Source organism: Salmo salar, chromosome 27, assembly GCF_965601325.2.
Source record: "Salmo salar chromosome 27, fSalSal1, whole genome shotgun sequence".
NCBI classification, from domain to species: domain Eukaryota; kingdom Metazoa; phylum Chordata; class Actinopteri; order Salmoniformes; family Salmonidae; genus Salmo; species Salmo salar.
In genome coordinates this window covers 33,472,730-33,488,703 of record NC_138317.1, presented here as the reverse complement: position 1 = coordinate 33,488,703, position 15,974 = coordinate 33,472,730, and the positions used below count along the sequence as shown (strand labels likewise).

Here is a 15,974-nt window from a genome sequence, read left to right as displayed (position 1 = left end):
TTATATCCCAGCTTAATGGCCTGGCAGTTACCTTTTGATGACTTCCATAAAAATGTATTGCCTCCGAATCACAGAGCTACAGCTTTTCTTTAATGGGATGATTGAATAAGGGGAAAAAGCACAGGGCAGGTACAATGGAGGGGATGAAAGAAAGGCTACTAGCTTGTTTTATGAAACTCCACATGAGAAGATTTATTAAACTTTTGTAATGTCTTAGATGGTACTGAACAACACTGAAAACAAGAAAAATATGCATGTGTACTGATTCTGCTGCCAAAACGAATATTTACACATAAAATAAAAATGCATGAGCGTGAACACGTTATTACTTTTCTACATGAAAAAGAGGACACACATTCAGTTCTTATCCCTGCTTAGTAACAGGATTATATTTAGAGGCAAAGTGGAATTTCAGGACAAATGGGGGAAAAACAACTGAGTAGTGTACAGACAGAAATGTCAGAGTTATTTTATTATATCCCTTATGTCATGGTGCGAAAACTTAATATAAAGCTAAGCAAAGGTTTTTGTTAAAATGTACTATGTTGAAAACACAAAAAAATACATTAATTATTTTGCTAATATTGCTTAACTATCTAAACAGTGTCTCAGTATAACTTCATCATAAATGGTGGAAAACAGTAAACTGTTAAAGTATAAAACATTTTTTATCTAAAATACATTAAAACAATTCTACAAAAATATATTTTTATATTGTATGATAGTTGCCATGGCAAATGTATACTACAATACAAACTGTCTTGAGAAACCTACTCAGCAAAAATACTGCTGGTGTAGGTTGATTCACATTTGATTGATTGGTTTGCTATTTTCAACTGTGCATCACAATTAACCACTACAGACAAGGCAGTGCAAGTAGCTAGTCAATTATGGTGCAGTAAAAAAATACAATTCAACATGTCAATGTTAGTCCATTTATGGTCAATTCATGTGCCCCTTTGAATAAAATCACTGAATCAAATTGTTGACCATTTAATATTGTTATTAGGCTTTATTCTAATACGGTTTTTGGAAGTTGTTCTCATCATGCCTGCTCTTCTGCCTGTTTTTCTGCTTATCCATGGTTTCCCAGCTGAAACAAAGAAAATGACATATCATCATACAGGTCATTATTACATCCCATTAAGGTGCAGAACGTTCCGTTTGCATGCAGGTGGGCAAGGAGACCCTCAGCTCTGCTAAAACCATCTAAAACTATTGAAAACTATGTGCAGATTAACCTAAACCACACATACTTGTCAGTTATAATACACTTTTATTTTGTATTACTCAAATATCCAATTAATGTGGCCAATATTGAGAGATTGAGATGTAATCCAGCTGTTTTTGGGCACTGTACTTCATTGAAAGCTGGCCGCGCTTAATCCCCAGTTAGAAATGGACAAAGTCATAAAGCATGTTCCTTATAATGTGATCCAAAGTTAGCCAGTCTTCCAGTCACACAATGACCTCAAACACAGCCTGTTACTGGGATACTAGCTTGGCTAACGACAAGGCCTGTAGCCATTACTGCAATTATGGGGAACATGCAAATGGTTGTTGAGCTGGCAGATGTAATAAGTCTATTAGTCAATATATTCAAAAACACCCCCTCCCTTCCCCCCAGTTATATCTTCAGATAAACAGAGGATACTCTGTGTGTGTGTGTGTGTGTGTGTGTGTGTGTGTGTGTGTGTGGGTGTGTATGATGACCACTATCATACCTTTAGCACAGACGTCCATGCAGCTTTGTTTAGATATAAAGTTGTTGCTGCTTCCTCCACAACCTGAATAGATGAACTGCTCACACATCCTGGAGGCTGAGTTGTAGTAGTAGCGCGGTATAGATGCAGCACACCCTCCTCTATCCAGGGGATCCAGGCAGAGCACAGGAGTAGCTGTCAAGCACATAAAATAACTATAAGAAATCTGGGAGAGAGTAGGCTACTCTTCAGCTAACATTAACCATGACGCTCATCTCTGGTAGTCTGTAACCTAGCCTGGGTGCCAGTCTGTTGGGTAATGTAACCTAGCCTGAGTGCCAGCCTGTTTGGTAATTTAACCTAGCCTGAGTGCCAGCCTGTTTGGTAATTTAACCTAGCCTGAGTGCCAGCCTGTTTGGTAATGTAACCTAGCCTGGGTGCCAGTCTGTTTAGTAATGTAACCTAGACTGGGTGCCAGTCTGTTGGGTAATGTAACCTAGCCTGAGTGCCAGCCTGTTTGGTAATTTAACCTAGCCTGGGTGCCAGCCTGTTTGGTAATGTAACCTAGCCTGGGTGCCAGTCTGTTTGGTAATGTAACCTAGCCTGGGTGCCAGCCTGTTTCTGATCTGTCGCCAACTCCTTATGGAACTCTCATGCCAAACATGACAAGGAGTGGCCAGGAGTTGAACAGCTAAACAGACGGGTACCCAGGCTACATCTCTAGTTTCTTAATACCGTAAGTAGATATAAAATTGAAAGAGGATACTGGATGGAATCATTTCAGAATAATGTTGTCATAGAAAAACAGGACAATAGGAAGAGAGTAGGCTACTCTTCAGCTTGCTTTGTCTCATTTTCGACCGAGAGGCTCATCCCCGGCTTCTGAACATAAACAAACTCACAACTGAGAGAAGTCTAGAGGGCTATATGGAATAATGTCAGGAAAATGCCTGAGAAAATTAAGGCACTCGGATACTGTGTGACTCTTGAGTATAGTACTGACAGAAGAGACTGTTAGAGCGTCAGGATTGGTGGTTTTTGTACCGGTCCTTCTTTGTTTTGTATCCCCTTTTTCTCCCCAATTTCATGATATCCAATCACAAGCTTGTCTCATCACTGCAACTCCCCAACGGGCTCGGGAGAGGCGAAGGTCGAGTCATGCGTCCTTCGAAACATGACCCGCCAAACCTCGCTTCTTAACACTTAACCTGTAAGCTGGCCGCACCAATGTGTCGGAGGAAACACTGTTCAACTGACAACCGTTGTCAGCCTGCTGGTGCCTGGCCCACCACAAGGAGTCGCTAGAGCGTGATGAGCCTGGGATCGAACCCCAGGCTGTAGTGCCTTAGATCGCTGCGCCACTTGGGAGGCTGGTACTGGTCCTTCTATCTAGTTTGAGTATAGTATTGATCAGTGGAGGCTGCTGAGGGGAGGACAGCTTATAATAATGGCTGGAATGGAGCAAATGGAATGGCATCAATCACATGGAAACCATGTGTTCAATGTATTTGGTACCATTCCACCTATTCCGCTCCAGCCATTAACACGAGCCCGTCCTCCCCAATTAAGGTGCAACCAACCTCCTGTGGTATTGATAGAGGAGACCGTTAGAGCGTCAGGGTTGGTCCTTTTGTACTGGTCCTTCTATCTAGTTTCATTTCCTGATTACTCATCAACTATTGCATGTCCTCATGGCCAGGATTTTGATGAGGATGTGGCTGTTTGCAATCAAATTGCCAAATTTCATGAAAAAGCTTCCTCTAATCTTGTTTCTATATCATTCCAAAGTAATACAACGTTAATAACACTTTAGAGTGAACACAGTGGAGTCTCATAAAATCTGGATCTATTTTGTAATTTAAAAAAATGTAACCTTTATTTAACTAGGCAAGTCAGTTACGAACAATTCTTATTTACATTGATGGCCTACTCAGGCCAAACACCGACGACGCTGGGCCAATTGTGCACCGCCCTATAAGCCTGTGCTCAACACTGGATGTGGAAATGTTTTCCCTATTGTGCTTCACGGCTAATCGAAAACAGTCAGACTGTTGACCTTGACTATTGCCCACATACTTTTGTGTGGTCTGCAGTACTCCATGCAAGACAACTGGTCCTGGAAGCGGTTCTCGTTGCCCTGGCAGCCTCCGTAGACGAACTGCTCACACTGCATGGTGGTCATGTTGAAGTAGTAGCTCAAGAAATTGGCCCGGCAGGGACCCACCTCTTTCTGGAACCTGCAGATCTGGGGGATCTCTGGTGGGGTGGAGAAGGTGAAAAGAAACACATTCTTATAGGAACTATTGAAAAACGAAACGGGTCACATCCTATTGTCTTTTATCCTGAATCGGTTTGGATTTCCATTTCAAAACTTCACAACCACAAAACTTTTCAAAAGTGCTGTAGGCTAGATGTTCATACAATTCATGATTTAGAATTGTTTTGATGACATAAAATAAATGGCCTATAGTCTAAATAAATAAAAACTGAACTTGATGAATATTTAAATGCAAAGAAAAACTACTGAGAATGCCACACAAAAACAGACTTGTATAAAAAATAAAAACGTACTTGGTATTCTAAAACATGCTTTCTGACACGCCAGAAAACTCATGAAGTTGTTTGCATTCCCTTGGCAGCCTCCATAGACAAACTCTTCGCATTGTTGAGTGATAGTATTGTAGTAGTAACGTTGGATATCTCCTCTGCAAGGTCCCTCGTCTACTTGAAGTAGACACACCTCTGAAATGAGCAGAAACACACAACATCAACACTATTGCTGGCTGCAAAATTAGGTCAAGGAATCTCTGCTGAAGTACAGATTCATGTCAACAACAACTTTATCACTACTGAAAAGTCATGAGCCAACGCCCATCGATTGATTATGATTGCAAAGTATTTTGGCGTCGAGAAAAACTAGTAAAATATTAATGTGGCTATTACCAGTTACGGTATTAAAAATACATACAATAACTTTTCTTTACCTTGTGTCGGTGACAATGCAAAAACGTAACAAAGAGAGCATGAAAGGATCAGAAAAATCAATGAACTGAGCTCCATTGTTGTAGATTTCCTCCAAGTTCAACTCTCCTAACTCTTCTAACTTTCCGCACCATCAGTACAGCCATTTATACTCTTGTAAAGGCTTTCCCAAGCGGCTCGAGGGGCGGGCTATAATGGCTAATTTCCATACAAATCCGTAGTAGGAACGACCTGATTAATGTTTTGATCTGCATCATAGACAACGTCACGTTCATACACTGTTGAACGAATAACGCAATATGTCAAACGTCCTTCATCGTGCGCAATAGATACGGTCCAAACATTGATGTGGAAATAGACTGCAATAAATATAGGCTAGTCTTGGAACGAAACTACGATGGGAGTATCATGAGAAGAAGGATTTGTTAACAGATTTATGACCATATGTGGCATGCTGTCATTGGAGTAGATAACATATGACAATGTTTATTATTGTTTTTCCTCTACTTAATTTTTTTCTTTATTTAACTTGGCAAGTCAGTTAAGAACAAATCATTTTTTTACAATGACGGCCTACCACGGCTAAACCCAGACGACGCTGGGCCAATTGTGCGCTGCCCTATGGCACAGCCCAATCACAGCCAGATGTGATTCAGCCTGGATTCGAACCAGGGACTATAGTGACGCCTCTTGCACTGAGATGCAGTGCCTTAGACCGCTGCACCACTCACTTTGCAAAGTGGTTTCTAGTAATTAATTATAACCAGTTATTTGATCTAGATTTTGAGCATTTATTTATTAATGTGGGCTACAGGCTTTTAACGTTCTATTCAGTTAATGTTTTAGGCCTAAATCTAATTCAGATGAATGAAATTGATTTACATTATGTGTGTGAATAGTCCACTTACTCACCACAAAATATTGCATTGTCTCTAAGGAAGTGATACAGTATAAAACATTAACACATTGAGCTTATGTCATTCTTTATTGTGTCATAGTCCCCATCACATCTGGCTGTTTCCCATTAAGCAAAAAAAACAACAATCACAACTCTGGGCATCCATGCAGGATCTGCCTTGGTGAACTTTATTAGCTATTCTCTTTACATCAGTAGAAATGTAAACCGGTGGGAACTCTAAAAGGTATGAAGAGACATGTTTCATAAAGGACCAACTCAGTGGCCTTGTAGTTAGTGTCCACCCTGAGATCGGAAGACTGTAAAAATGGGACCCGATTCCTCTCTGCTTGGCACGCAGCATTAAAGAGATATATTGGGGGTAACGCCTCGATCAAACCAACAGCGTCATTGCATTTTGGTACGCCAGAAGTACAGAACATTCATTTCCAATGGAACGCTGTGTTTGCCTTAATAGCATTGCGTTGCAGAGGCAGATGCAGTGCGTTCTCTGTGGTGCATACATTGGATTCATCGAAAGTATGCATCAAACTGTATGCATAGATGGCTTGACAGAAATGGTAGCAGAAGGTAAATGTTGAACTTTTGTTGCACACATATCCAGATGATGCTGCGTACCGTTTTGCGCAATAACGGTGTCGGTGTGATTGAGGCGTAAGGCCCTGCGATAGACTAACGTCCTGTCCAGGGGGTGTACTTGTACATCAAGCTGCCTCACACTATGAGCCGTTCCGGCTTGTGCAAGGCTACTTACCTTTCAACAGGGAGAGTGGAGCGAGAAAATATAATATGAGCTGCTTTATAATGTGTCCTATTTCTGTCCTAACCGACAACTGGTTCCCTGGATGCATAAAAACAACAACACTCTCCCCCTCATTGAGATTTTGTCCTTTGACATACCCCTACAAAATGTCCATGAATTATAATCCACCAGTGGAGGCGGCTGAGGGGAAGACGGCTCATAATAATGGCTGGAACGTAGTAAATGGAATGGTATCAAACACGTCAAAGACGTGTTTTCCATGTGGTTGATAACACTCCATTGACTCCATTTCAGCCATTATTATGAGCTGGCCTCCCCTCAGCAGCCTCCACTGTAATCCACATAATAATTCACATTTCTTGTTGCTGCAGTATTCTTTTCCTGATGTAGCAAACTGTCCTAAATTAAGATCCTACATCTGTACCTGACCTGTATTTGATAGAATATTGAATAAGAATCTTGGTCAAAGAAGAGAGGCCTATTTCCTAATAAATATCAATTACATAAGTAGAGAACTATATCCCATAATGACAAAGCGAGAACAGGATTTTTTTGTTGTTGTTGCAAATGTATTAAAAATGAAGAAAAAATAGCTTATTTACATAAGTATTCAGACCCTTTGCTATGAGACTCGAAATTGAGCATCCTATTTCCATTGATTATCCTTGAGATTTTTCTACAACTTGATTGGAGTTCACCTGTGCTAAATTCAATTGATTGGACATGATCTGGAAAGGCACACACTTGTCTATATAAGGTCCCACAGTTGACAGTGCACGTCTGAGCAAAGACCAAACCATGAGGTCGAAGGAATTGTCTGTAGAGCTCCGAGACAGGATTGTGTCAAGGCACCATTGAAGGTCCACAAGAACCCAGTGGCCTCCATCACTCTTAAATGGAAGAAGTTTGGAACCACCAAGACTCTTCCTAGAGCTGGCCGCCTGGCCAAACTGAGCAATCGGGGGAGAAGGGCTTTGGTCAGGGAGGTGACCAAGAACCCGATGGTCACTTTGACAGAGCTCCAGTGTGCCTCTGTGGAAATGGGAGAACCTTTCAGAAGGACAACCATCTCTGCAGCATTCCACCAATCAGGCCTTTATGGTAGAGTGGCCAGACGGAAGCCACTCCTCAGTAAAAGGCACATGACAGCCCGCTTGAAGTTTGCCAAAAGGCACATAAAGGACTCTCAGACCATGAGAAACAAGATTCTCTGGTCTGATGAAACCAAGATTGATGACTTTGCCTGAATGCCATGCGTCATGTCTGGAGGACATGGCACCATCCCTACGGTGAAGCATGGTGGTGGCATCATCATGCTGTGAGGATGTTTTTCAGCGGCAGGGACTGGGAGACTAGTCAGGATCGAGGGAAAGATGAACGTAGCAAAATACAGAGATCAATGATGAAAACCTTCTCCAGAGTGCTTAGGACCTCAGACTGGGGCAAAGGTTCACCTTTCAACACCACAACGACCCTAAGCACACAGCCAAGACAATGCAGGAGTGGCTTCAGGACAAGTCTCTGAATGTCCTTGAGTGGCCCAGCCAGAGCCCGGACTTGAACCTGATCAAATGTCTCTAGAGAGTAGAGGACGATTAATTAGGGCCTATTTCAAGTTTTCATAACAATCGTTAATCTGCATTTTTGGGCGCCGATTATGGCCGATTACATTGCACTCCACGAGGACTCTGCGTGGCAGGCTGACCACCTGTTAGACGAGTGCAGCAAGGAGCCAAGGTAAGTTGCTAGCTAGCATTAAACTTATCTTATAAAAACAATGAATCTTAATATAATCACTAGTTAACTACACATGGTTTATGATATTACTAGTTTAACTAGCTTGTCCTGAGTTGCATATAATCAATGCGGTGCCTGTTAATTTATCATCGAATCACAGTCTACTTTGCCAAACGGGTGATGATTTAACAAAGCACATCCGCGAAAAAAGCACTGTCGTTGCACCAACGTACCTAACCATAAACATCAATGCCTTTCTTAAAATCAATACACAAGTATATTTTTTTAAACCTGCATATTTTGTTAAAAGAAATTAATGTTAGCAGGCAATATTAACTAGGGAAATTGTGTCACTTCTCTTGCGTTCTGTGCAAGCAGAGTCAGGGTAAACAGTGGGGGGAAAAATTATTTGATCCCATGCTGATTTTGTACGTTTGCCCACTTACAAAGAAATGATCAGTCTGTAATTTGAATGGTAGGTTTATTTGAACAGTGAGAGACAGAATAACAACAAAAAAATCCAGAAAAACGCATGTCAATAATTGTTATAAAATGATTAGCATTTTAATGAGGGAAATAAGTATTTGACCCCTCTGCAAAACATGACTTAGTACTTGGTGGCAAAACCCTTGTTGGCAATCACAGAGGTCAGACGTTTCTTGTAGTTGGCCACCAGGTTTGCACACATCTCAGGAGGGATTTTGTCCCACTCCTCATTGCAGATCTTCTCCAAGTCATTAAGGTTTCGAGGCTGACGTTTGGCAACTCGAACTTTCAGCTCCCTCCACAGATTTTCTATGGGATTAAGGTCTGGAGACTGGCTAGGCCACTCCAGGACCTTAATGTGCTTCTTCTTGAGCCACCCCTTTGTTGCCTTGGCTGTGTGTTTTGGGTCATTGTCATGCTGGAATACCCATCCACGACCCATTTTCAATGCCCTGGCTGAGGGAAGGATGTTCTCACCCAAGATTTGACGGTACATGGCCCCGTCCATCGTCCCTTTGATGCGGGGAAGTTGTCCTGTCCCCTAAGCAGAAAAACACCCCCAAAGCATAATGTTTCCACCTCCATGTTTGACGGTGGAGATGGTGTTCTTGGGGTCATAGGCAGCATTCCTCCTCCTCCAAACACGGCGAGTTGAGTTGATGCCAAAGAGCTCCATTTTGGTCTCATCTGACCACAACACTTTCACCAGTTGTCCTCTGAATCATTCAGATGTTTATTTGCAAACTTTAGACGGGCATGAATATGTGTTCTTGAGCAGGGGGACCTTGCGGGCGCTGCAGGATTTCAGTCCTTCACGGCGTAGTGTGTTACCAATTGTTTTCTTGGTGACTATGGTCCCAGCTGCCTTGAGATCATTGACAAGATCCTCCCGTGTAGTTCTGGGCTGATTCCTCATTCTTCTCATGATCATTGCAACCCCACGAGGTGAGATATTGCATGGAGCCCCAGGCTGAGGGATATTGACAGTTCTTTTGTGTTTCTTCAATTTTCAAATAATCGCACCAAATGTTGTCATCTTCTCATCAAGCTGCTTGGCGATGGTCTTGTAGCCCATTCCAGCCTTTTGTAGGTCTACAATCTTGTCCCTGACATCCTTGGAGAGCTTTTTGGTCTTGGCCATGGTGGAGAGTTTTGGAATCTGATTGATTGCTTCTGATTGCTTCTGTGGACAGGTGTCTTTTTTACAGGTAACAAGCTGTGGTTAGGAGCACTCCCTTTAAGAGTGTGCTCCTAATCTCAGCTCGTTACCTGTATAAAAGACACCTGGGAGCCAGAAATCTTTCTGATTGAGAGGGGGTCAAATACTTATTTCCCTCATTAATTAAAGGTTAATTAGGTTAATTAATTATTAGTTAAAATGCAAATCAATTTATACAATTTTTGACATGCGTTTTTCTGGATTTTTGTTTTGTTTCTGTCTCTCACTGTTCAAATAAACCTAGCAGTGCTAAATACAACTACCCACAACTAAACAGGTGAAAACAAGCATTTTAAATATGACTCCCAATCAGGAACAACGATGAACAGCTGTTCCTGATCGAGAGCCACACAAACCACAAAGAAATATACAAACTAGAACACCATAGAAAACTAACACTAGAACAATTACTCAAACCCCGAACTACATAAACCAAACACCCCCTTAATAATACACACAACCCCAACCATACAAAACAAATACCCTTCTGCCACGATGTGACAGTAACAGCAATATTTAGACTTGCCACCCGTTTGATGCCACCCGTTTGATAAAATACGGAACGGTTCTGTATTTCACTGAAAGAATAAACGTTTTGTTTCGAAATGATAGGTTCCGGATTTGACCATATTAATGACCTAAGGCTCGTATTTCTGTGTGTTTATTATATTATAATTAAGTCTATGATTTGATATTTGAAAGAGCAATCTTACTGAGCGGTGGTAGGCAGCAGCAGGCTCGTAAGCATTCATTCAAACAGCACTTTCCTGCGTTTGCCAGCAGCTCTTCGCAATGCTTGAAGCACAGCGCTGTTTATGACTTCAAGCCTATCATCTCCCAAGATTAGGTTGGCAATACTATAGTGCCTATAAGAACATCCAATAGTCAAAGGTAAATGAAATACAAATGGTATAGAGAGAAATAGTCATATAATTCCTATAATGACTTCAACCTAAAACTTCTTAACTGGGAATATTGAATACTCATGTTAAAAGGAACCACCAGCTTTCATATGTTCTCATGTTCTGAGCAAGGAACTTAAACGTTAGCTTTTTTACATGGCACATATTGCACTTTCACTTTCTTGTCCAACACTGTGTTTTTGCATTAGTTATTCCAAATTGAACATGTTTCATTATTTATTTGAGACTAAATTTATTTTATTTATGTATTATATTAAGTTAAAATAAAAGTGTTAATTCAGTATTGTTGTAATTGTCATTATTACAAATATATATATAAAAATCGGCCGATTAATCGGTATCGGTCTCTTTTGGTCCTCCAATAATCGGTATCGGTGCTGAAAAAAAATATATCATAATCGGTTGACCTCTACTGGAGAGACCTGAAAATAGCTGTGCAGCAACTCTCCCCATCCAACCTTACAGAGCTTGAAAGGATCTGCAGAGAAGAATGGGAGAAACTCCCCAAATATTGGTGTGGCAAGCTTGTAGTGTCAAACGCAAGAAGACTCGAGGCTGTAATCGCCGAAATTGCTCATCCTAATATTTATATATTTCTTAATTCCATTCTTTCACTTTTAGATTTGTTTGTATTGTTGTGAATTGTTAGATACTACTGCACTGTTGGAGCTAGGAACACAAGCACTTCGCTACACCCGCAATAACATCTACTATATGTGTATGCGACTAATACAATTAGAGTTGATGTAATAAAATAAAAAAAGATAATGCACATAAAATCTTCATAATTCATAAAGGTCATGTTAACTGACTGATATTAACACATAGAACAAAACGTATATGATCTCATAAGCCTGTGTTCACCTCCAAAACCCTTATTTCCCCCCATTAATTTCCGTTTTTTAGGACTACAAGCTGGCAAGCTCCATACTCCCCCACATTTTTTTTGTCTGCATTTTCCCTCTGCACTGACATGTAACCTTGCTACATCTAAAAGCCATTGAAAATGTGGGCTAATAGATCCATTGGATACACATCTCTATACATCTGATGGTCCCATGTGGCTCAGTTGGTAGCGCTTACAATGCCAGGGTTGTGGGTTCGATTCCCATGGGGGATCAGTATCAAAATGTATGAACTCACTACTGTAAATTGCTTTGGATAATAGTATCTGATAAAATGTCTAAAATGGATCCATCTGTTGCAGTATCTTTCCTTAGTCTACGCTTTTTTATCTGCACTGAAAACTCATGTAACCTTGCTTCATCCCAAAGGCATAGAACATGTAGACTAATAGTTACTTACATTACTAGCCTTCACATCTCATGGAGGCAGCTGTTGCCATATCTCTCTATGATTTCAGTTGAAGCTCATCCATCCCATATACTTTACTTCCTGGAGAACTGCTGTCATTGTCATATTCGTAATGATTATGTATCCTTCAACATGACAGGTTGAGGGTAAATACAGATTAGCCTTCTTGTCATGCTAACCTGAACTGCCGTGTCATTCCCCTTGACCCATATCTGCATTGGAACAGTGAAGAGAATCACAGGCAAAATATTGTAGGTATCCACATATTGTTCATATTCTTCCACTCTCATTGCAATTCTTAGACATCATAACAACACAACGGCCATGTGGTTTAAAAAAGAGCCTCATAACAGACACCTGGAGAGTGGCCCTATGGCCTCTACTATGATGCTGCAGTGTTGGAATAAAGGACATAGTTTTAATCAGATTAAGAGATTATGATGTTTATGCAGATTACTTTATAACCCGGATTGAGGGAGAGGAGAGGGATTTCTCTGGCAGTATTCAGGGGTGGAAGACAGTTACCTGTAAAACGCGGTATGTATTTTTTTCCTTGTATTTTTTCAAATTAATATAAATATTTGATAAATTAATGTTATTACATTCATTAATCTAGCAAGCATAGGGAATGGATAATCTGAGTGTAGTATTGGGGGCAATTTTTATAAAATAAAATAATATCCACAACCCTAATCAACAAAATAACAAAAGATATGCAACCTAATGCATACAATGATGATTGTCATGGTTCTATGAGACGCATTCTAAAATAGTTTTTGAAAGTGTGGCTCTGCTTTAAGAATATGTTTACCTTCCCTTTGGCAACAATGCATTTTTATTCTTTGACAGACAATGCCGGGGGTGATAAATATGGATGAGTTGACAGACGTGGATAAGGCTAAAATGGAAAGAGACCAAAAGAAGATTGAAGTCAAGCTTGAGAGATGGATGGTAAATTTGACCAGTTAACTTTGATTGATAATTTTTCCAATTGTAAAAGTAATTTCTATGTAATTGTAATAAGTGGGATAGTAATACATTTGCACTGTATTTTAAACATGGATAAAAAGCCATGAAATGTTCCAAAGTGGAATGGATTGGTCATCAAAAGAGACTGTAATGACAGGTAACCTAGTGATCAGGAGCCAGTAACTGAAAAGTCGCTGTTCACGTAGTTGGCTCTGGGATTCAAACCAATCTGTCCATGTGCCCTTGAGCAAAACATTTAACCATAATTGCTCCAGTAAGTCGCTCTGGATAAGAGCATCTGCCAAATGACTAAAATGTAAATGCATTCTTGATATTACAGTTGTGTGTGTTACATGTTAACCCTTCTTTTGTATGACAGACGTCTAAGTGCTGTACTGAGTTTATGGAGGCGGTTCAGGCCGGTGTAGAAGAGGACACTCTGGTCAAAGGCATTGCAGAAGACAAGAACCCATTCAAGGAGTTAAAAGGTGGATGTGTCATCTGCTGAAGAGGGCAGGAGTCAGAACAGACAGTAGAGCTTTTCTTTCACTGATTAGACCCTCTCTAGTGGCCAAGGACAGTCCCCCTTCCTTTCCTAGAAAACATAGCTGGATCACCAATAGCTAACCGAGAGGAGATGGTAAAAAAAAACACAGATGTAAATAAATCTAAACCTCATGAAACCATGTAAATGAATCCTTCTAGATTGTGATCCCTCCTTGGAGTGATGCAGTACATAAGGGTTGTTTTTTGAATGATTGATGAGCTTTGTTGGATGGTTTATATTGTCAGTAAAGAGCTTGGTTCCCATGATACTGTCTATAGTCTGAGTGTGCACCATCTGTTTCATTATTAGACAAAACCACAGTAATTCATTAAATGAGCTACAAGTCACCCTGAATGTTGTGTGAAAGACAGAGTACTTTTACAGGCTTATAGACACATGCTTATAGACAAAAGATGGTATTGACAAATCTGCCATCAATGGGGGAAAAAGTAGTTATGAAAGTAAGGAACATGTACGTTATGGGCAGCTCACCTGAACATCATAAAATCCCCCTTTCTAGCCTACAGCTTGCTACTTTGCCTGGCATGACCTACTACTGCATAAATGCCGCGTTGAAAACAACTGGGAACTCGGAAAAATACGAAATCACATCATGACGTCAGTGATCTTCAGGTCGGAAAGACGGATCTCTAGAAAAAGGCCCGCACAGAAGTCGGAGATTTCCGAGTTCCCAATTGTTTTGAACGTAGCAATAGCCTATGTGACACTACCAGTTGCGCATGTGCAGCTCATTGACGCACATACAACAGAAACTGTTACTCGCACAGAAATGGCTCAGCGACTGAATTTGGTAGTAAGCCGTCATTTCTCCAAATTAACCTCGCTAAGCAGTACAAGGAAGCTGAATGAAAATGTGTCATCTAAACCCCAAACGGCCAGTGGTTCAGAGATAACGGCTGATCATTTACTCTACACACCAGAGCATTTTGCGTTGAAGGAATCTCTTAAAAAGGTATGCAAGACTGGTAGCCAGTTAGTTAGCGTACCATTACAACAATGAACCACAGAATAATAAAATCATGATTCAATTTCACACAAAGTTAATACTAATATAGCTTTCGTGGATGTGAATATTGGTGGTATAACTTGCAAATGATAATCGCACTTTAAGGACCATGAAAGTAGGTGAGAGGTCACTAGCAGAAAGGCTAACTCGACACAAACGTTGACAGAAACGACTATTTTTCTATTCATATTATCTGAATAGAGTTTCAGTTCTATCCTACCACTATATTTCGCAATATTACAAGCATCACAACCTAAACAACAGAAAAAGCTGCATTCGTTGGATACAGTCTTGTGGGAGAAAAAAACCAAACGGCCACTGACTGTCACGTGACGCCTGTCAGAACTTGACATAGATACAGTGCTTTGTTATTGTAGTTATATATCTGACAATGTATCAATCAGATTCGTTTTATACCACCAAATATTACTGTTATTTATTAAATATTGCACTACAATTGTAGCCCTCGTTATGTTGAAACATTTTGCTGCATGGTTGAAACAAACACCTCCGTGTTTCTGTCACAATCTGCGACAGTGACATTTTTGTCAATCGATATCTTTCAATGTCATTCATTCAACCTGCCAAACATCAAGCACATGTCGTATTCATACACAATTGTCCCAATGCATTTATAGCTGGAATTTTGTCAAATGAATCTACCTCTGATATCGCTTAGTTATTCCTCAGGAACAACTAGCCAATTGCCTGTTTAATCCCTGAGAAGAATCTGCTTCATAAACCTGTACTTGAATATTCATCAGGTTTATTGAAGGCAACCCTGGTCCTGGAGTGCTATAGGTATGTCAGGTGTTTTGAGTTATAGGCCGTGTTCAAGAGCATCAAAACCATAATGTATCATGGGTAAATTGTGCCTGACTGACTAGTCTACAAATAATAAGTAGTTTTAATTTTTTTTTTTTTAACCTTTATTTAACTAGGCAAGTCAGTTAAGAACAAATTCTTATTTATGATGCAAGGTGATTTGTAGATTAGTCAGTTGGCAGTCGCCTGCACTGTCGGCTGCAATGTCGAACAAGCCCATAAGCTTAACTTTTTGTGTTAAACCTGACTGACCAGTAGGTGGAATTTAGACAATCATTAAAGTATAACTGACAGTGTTTTAACTACTTTGCAGATATGAAACAAACAGACAATCATAATATCAGTCACAAATATACAATTCCCAGTTTATACCACAAAACCAACTTTATAAGAGATTTTTTTTTAAATTAGGTTTTATTTGACAAATTCCATGACGTACAGTAAGGCATTGTTGGCAGAATAGATGGATGCAGTTCAATACATGAGTAATATAATTCACCAATACATTGTTGGTTGTGCCAAAAATATTGCTATCAGGTTGTAAATCACAGCTGGCGTGGAAC

The 15,974-nt window shown here is 40.2% G+C and overlaps 3 protein-coding genes across 3 annotated transcripts in view; 2 read left to right on the top strand and 1 right to left on the bottom strand.

Moving 5' to 3' along the window:
* Positions 1-356: 356 nt before the first annotated feature.
* Positions 357-4,963, bottom strand: LOC106588942 (carboxypeptidase inhibitor SmCI). The gene is made up of 5 exons (XM_014178515.2): positions 4,688-4,963; positions 4,275-4,445; positions 3,780-3,959; positions 1,725-1,898; positions 357-1,093 (listed from the first exon to the last, which is right to left on the bottom strand). Exons 1-5 carry the CDS (start codon positions 4,761-4,763, stop codon positions 978-980), a joined length of 717 nt encoding a protein of 238 aa, XP_014033990.1. The 5' UTR covers positions 4,764-4,963; the 3' UTR covers positions 357-977.
* Positions 4,964-12,508: 7,545 nt separating this feature from the next.
* Positions 12,509-13,825, top strand: gngt1 (guanine nucleotide binding protein (G protein), gamma transducing activity polypeptide 1). Its single transcript, XM_014178514.3, has 3 exons — positions 12,509-12,580; positions 12,893-12,994; positions 13,392-13,825. Exons 2-3 carry the CDS (start codon positions 12,896-12,898, stop codon positions 13,518-13,520), a joined length of 228 nt encoding a protein of 75 aa, XP_014033989.2. The 5' UTR covers positions 12,509-12,580; positions 12,893-12,895; the 3' UTR covers positions 13,521-13,825.
* Positions 13,826-14,327: 502 nt separating this feature from the next.
* zgc:85777 (isovaleryl Coenzyme A dehydrogenase) overlaps positions 14,328-15,974 on the top strand; it is a 44,382-nt gene continuing 42,735 nt past the window's right edge. Inside the window, 1 exon segment of the mRNA NM_001141719.1 lies at positions 14,328-14,532. Within this exon segment, the coding sequence (NP_001135191.1) occupies positions 14,350-14,532 (183 nt within the window). The 5' untranslated portion in view covers positions 14,328-14,349.

What these genes read in the sequence shown, in the direction of transcription:
- LOC106588942 (XM_014178515.2), bottom strand. Translation starts at nt 4,763, where the DNA reads ATGGAGCTCAGTTCATTGATTTTTCTGATCCTTTCATGCTCTCTTTGT. An exon ending in TGCATTGTCACCGACACAAG is followed by an intron (nt 4,446 to 4,687) that starts GTAAAGAAAAGT and finishes TGCTCATTTCAG; the next exon opens with AGGTGTGTCTACTTCAAGTA. An exon ending in GTACTGCAGACCACACAAAA is followed by an intron (nt 1,899 to 3,779) that starts GTATGTGGGCAA and finishes TGTGCTTGACAG; the next exon opens with CTACTCCTGTGCTCTGCCTG.
- gngt1 (XM_014178514.3), top strand. Translation starts at nt 12,896, where the DNA reads ATGCCGGGGGTGATAAATATGGATGAGTTGACAGACGTGGATAAGGCT. An exon ending in TCAAGCTTGAGAGATGGATG is followed by an intron (nt 12,995 to 13,391) that starts GTAAATTTGACC and finishes TTTGTATGACAG; the next exon opens with ACGTCTAAGTGCTGTACTGA.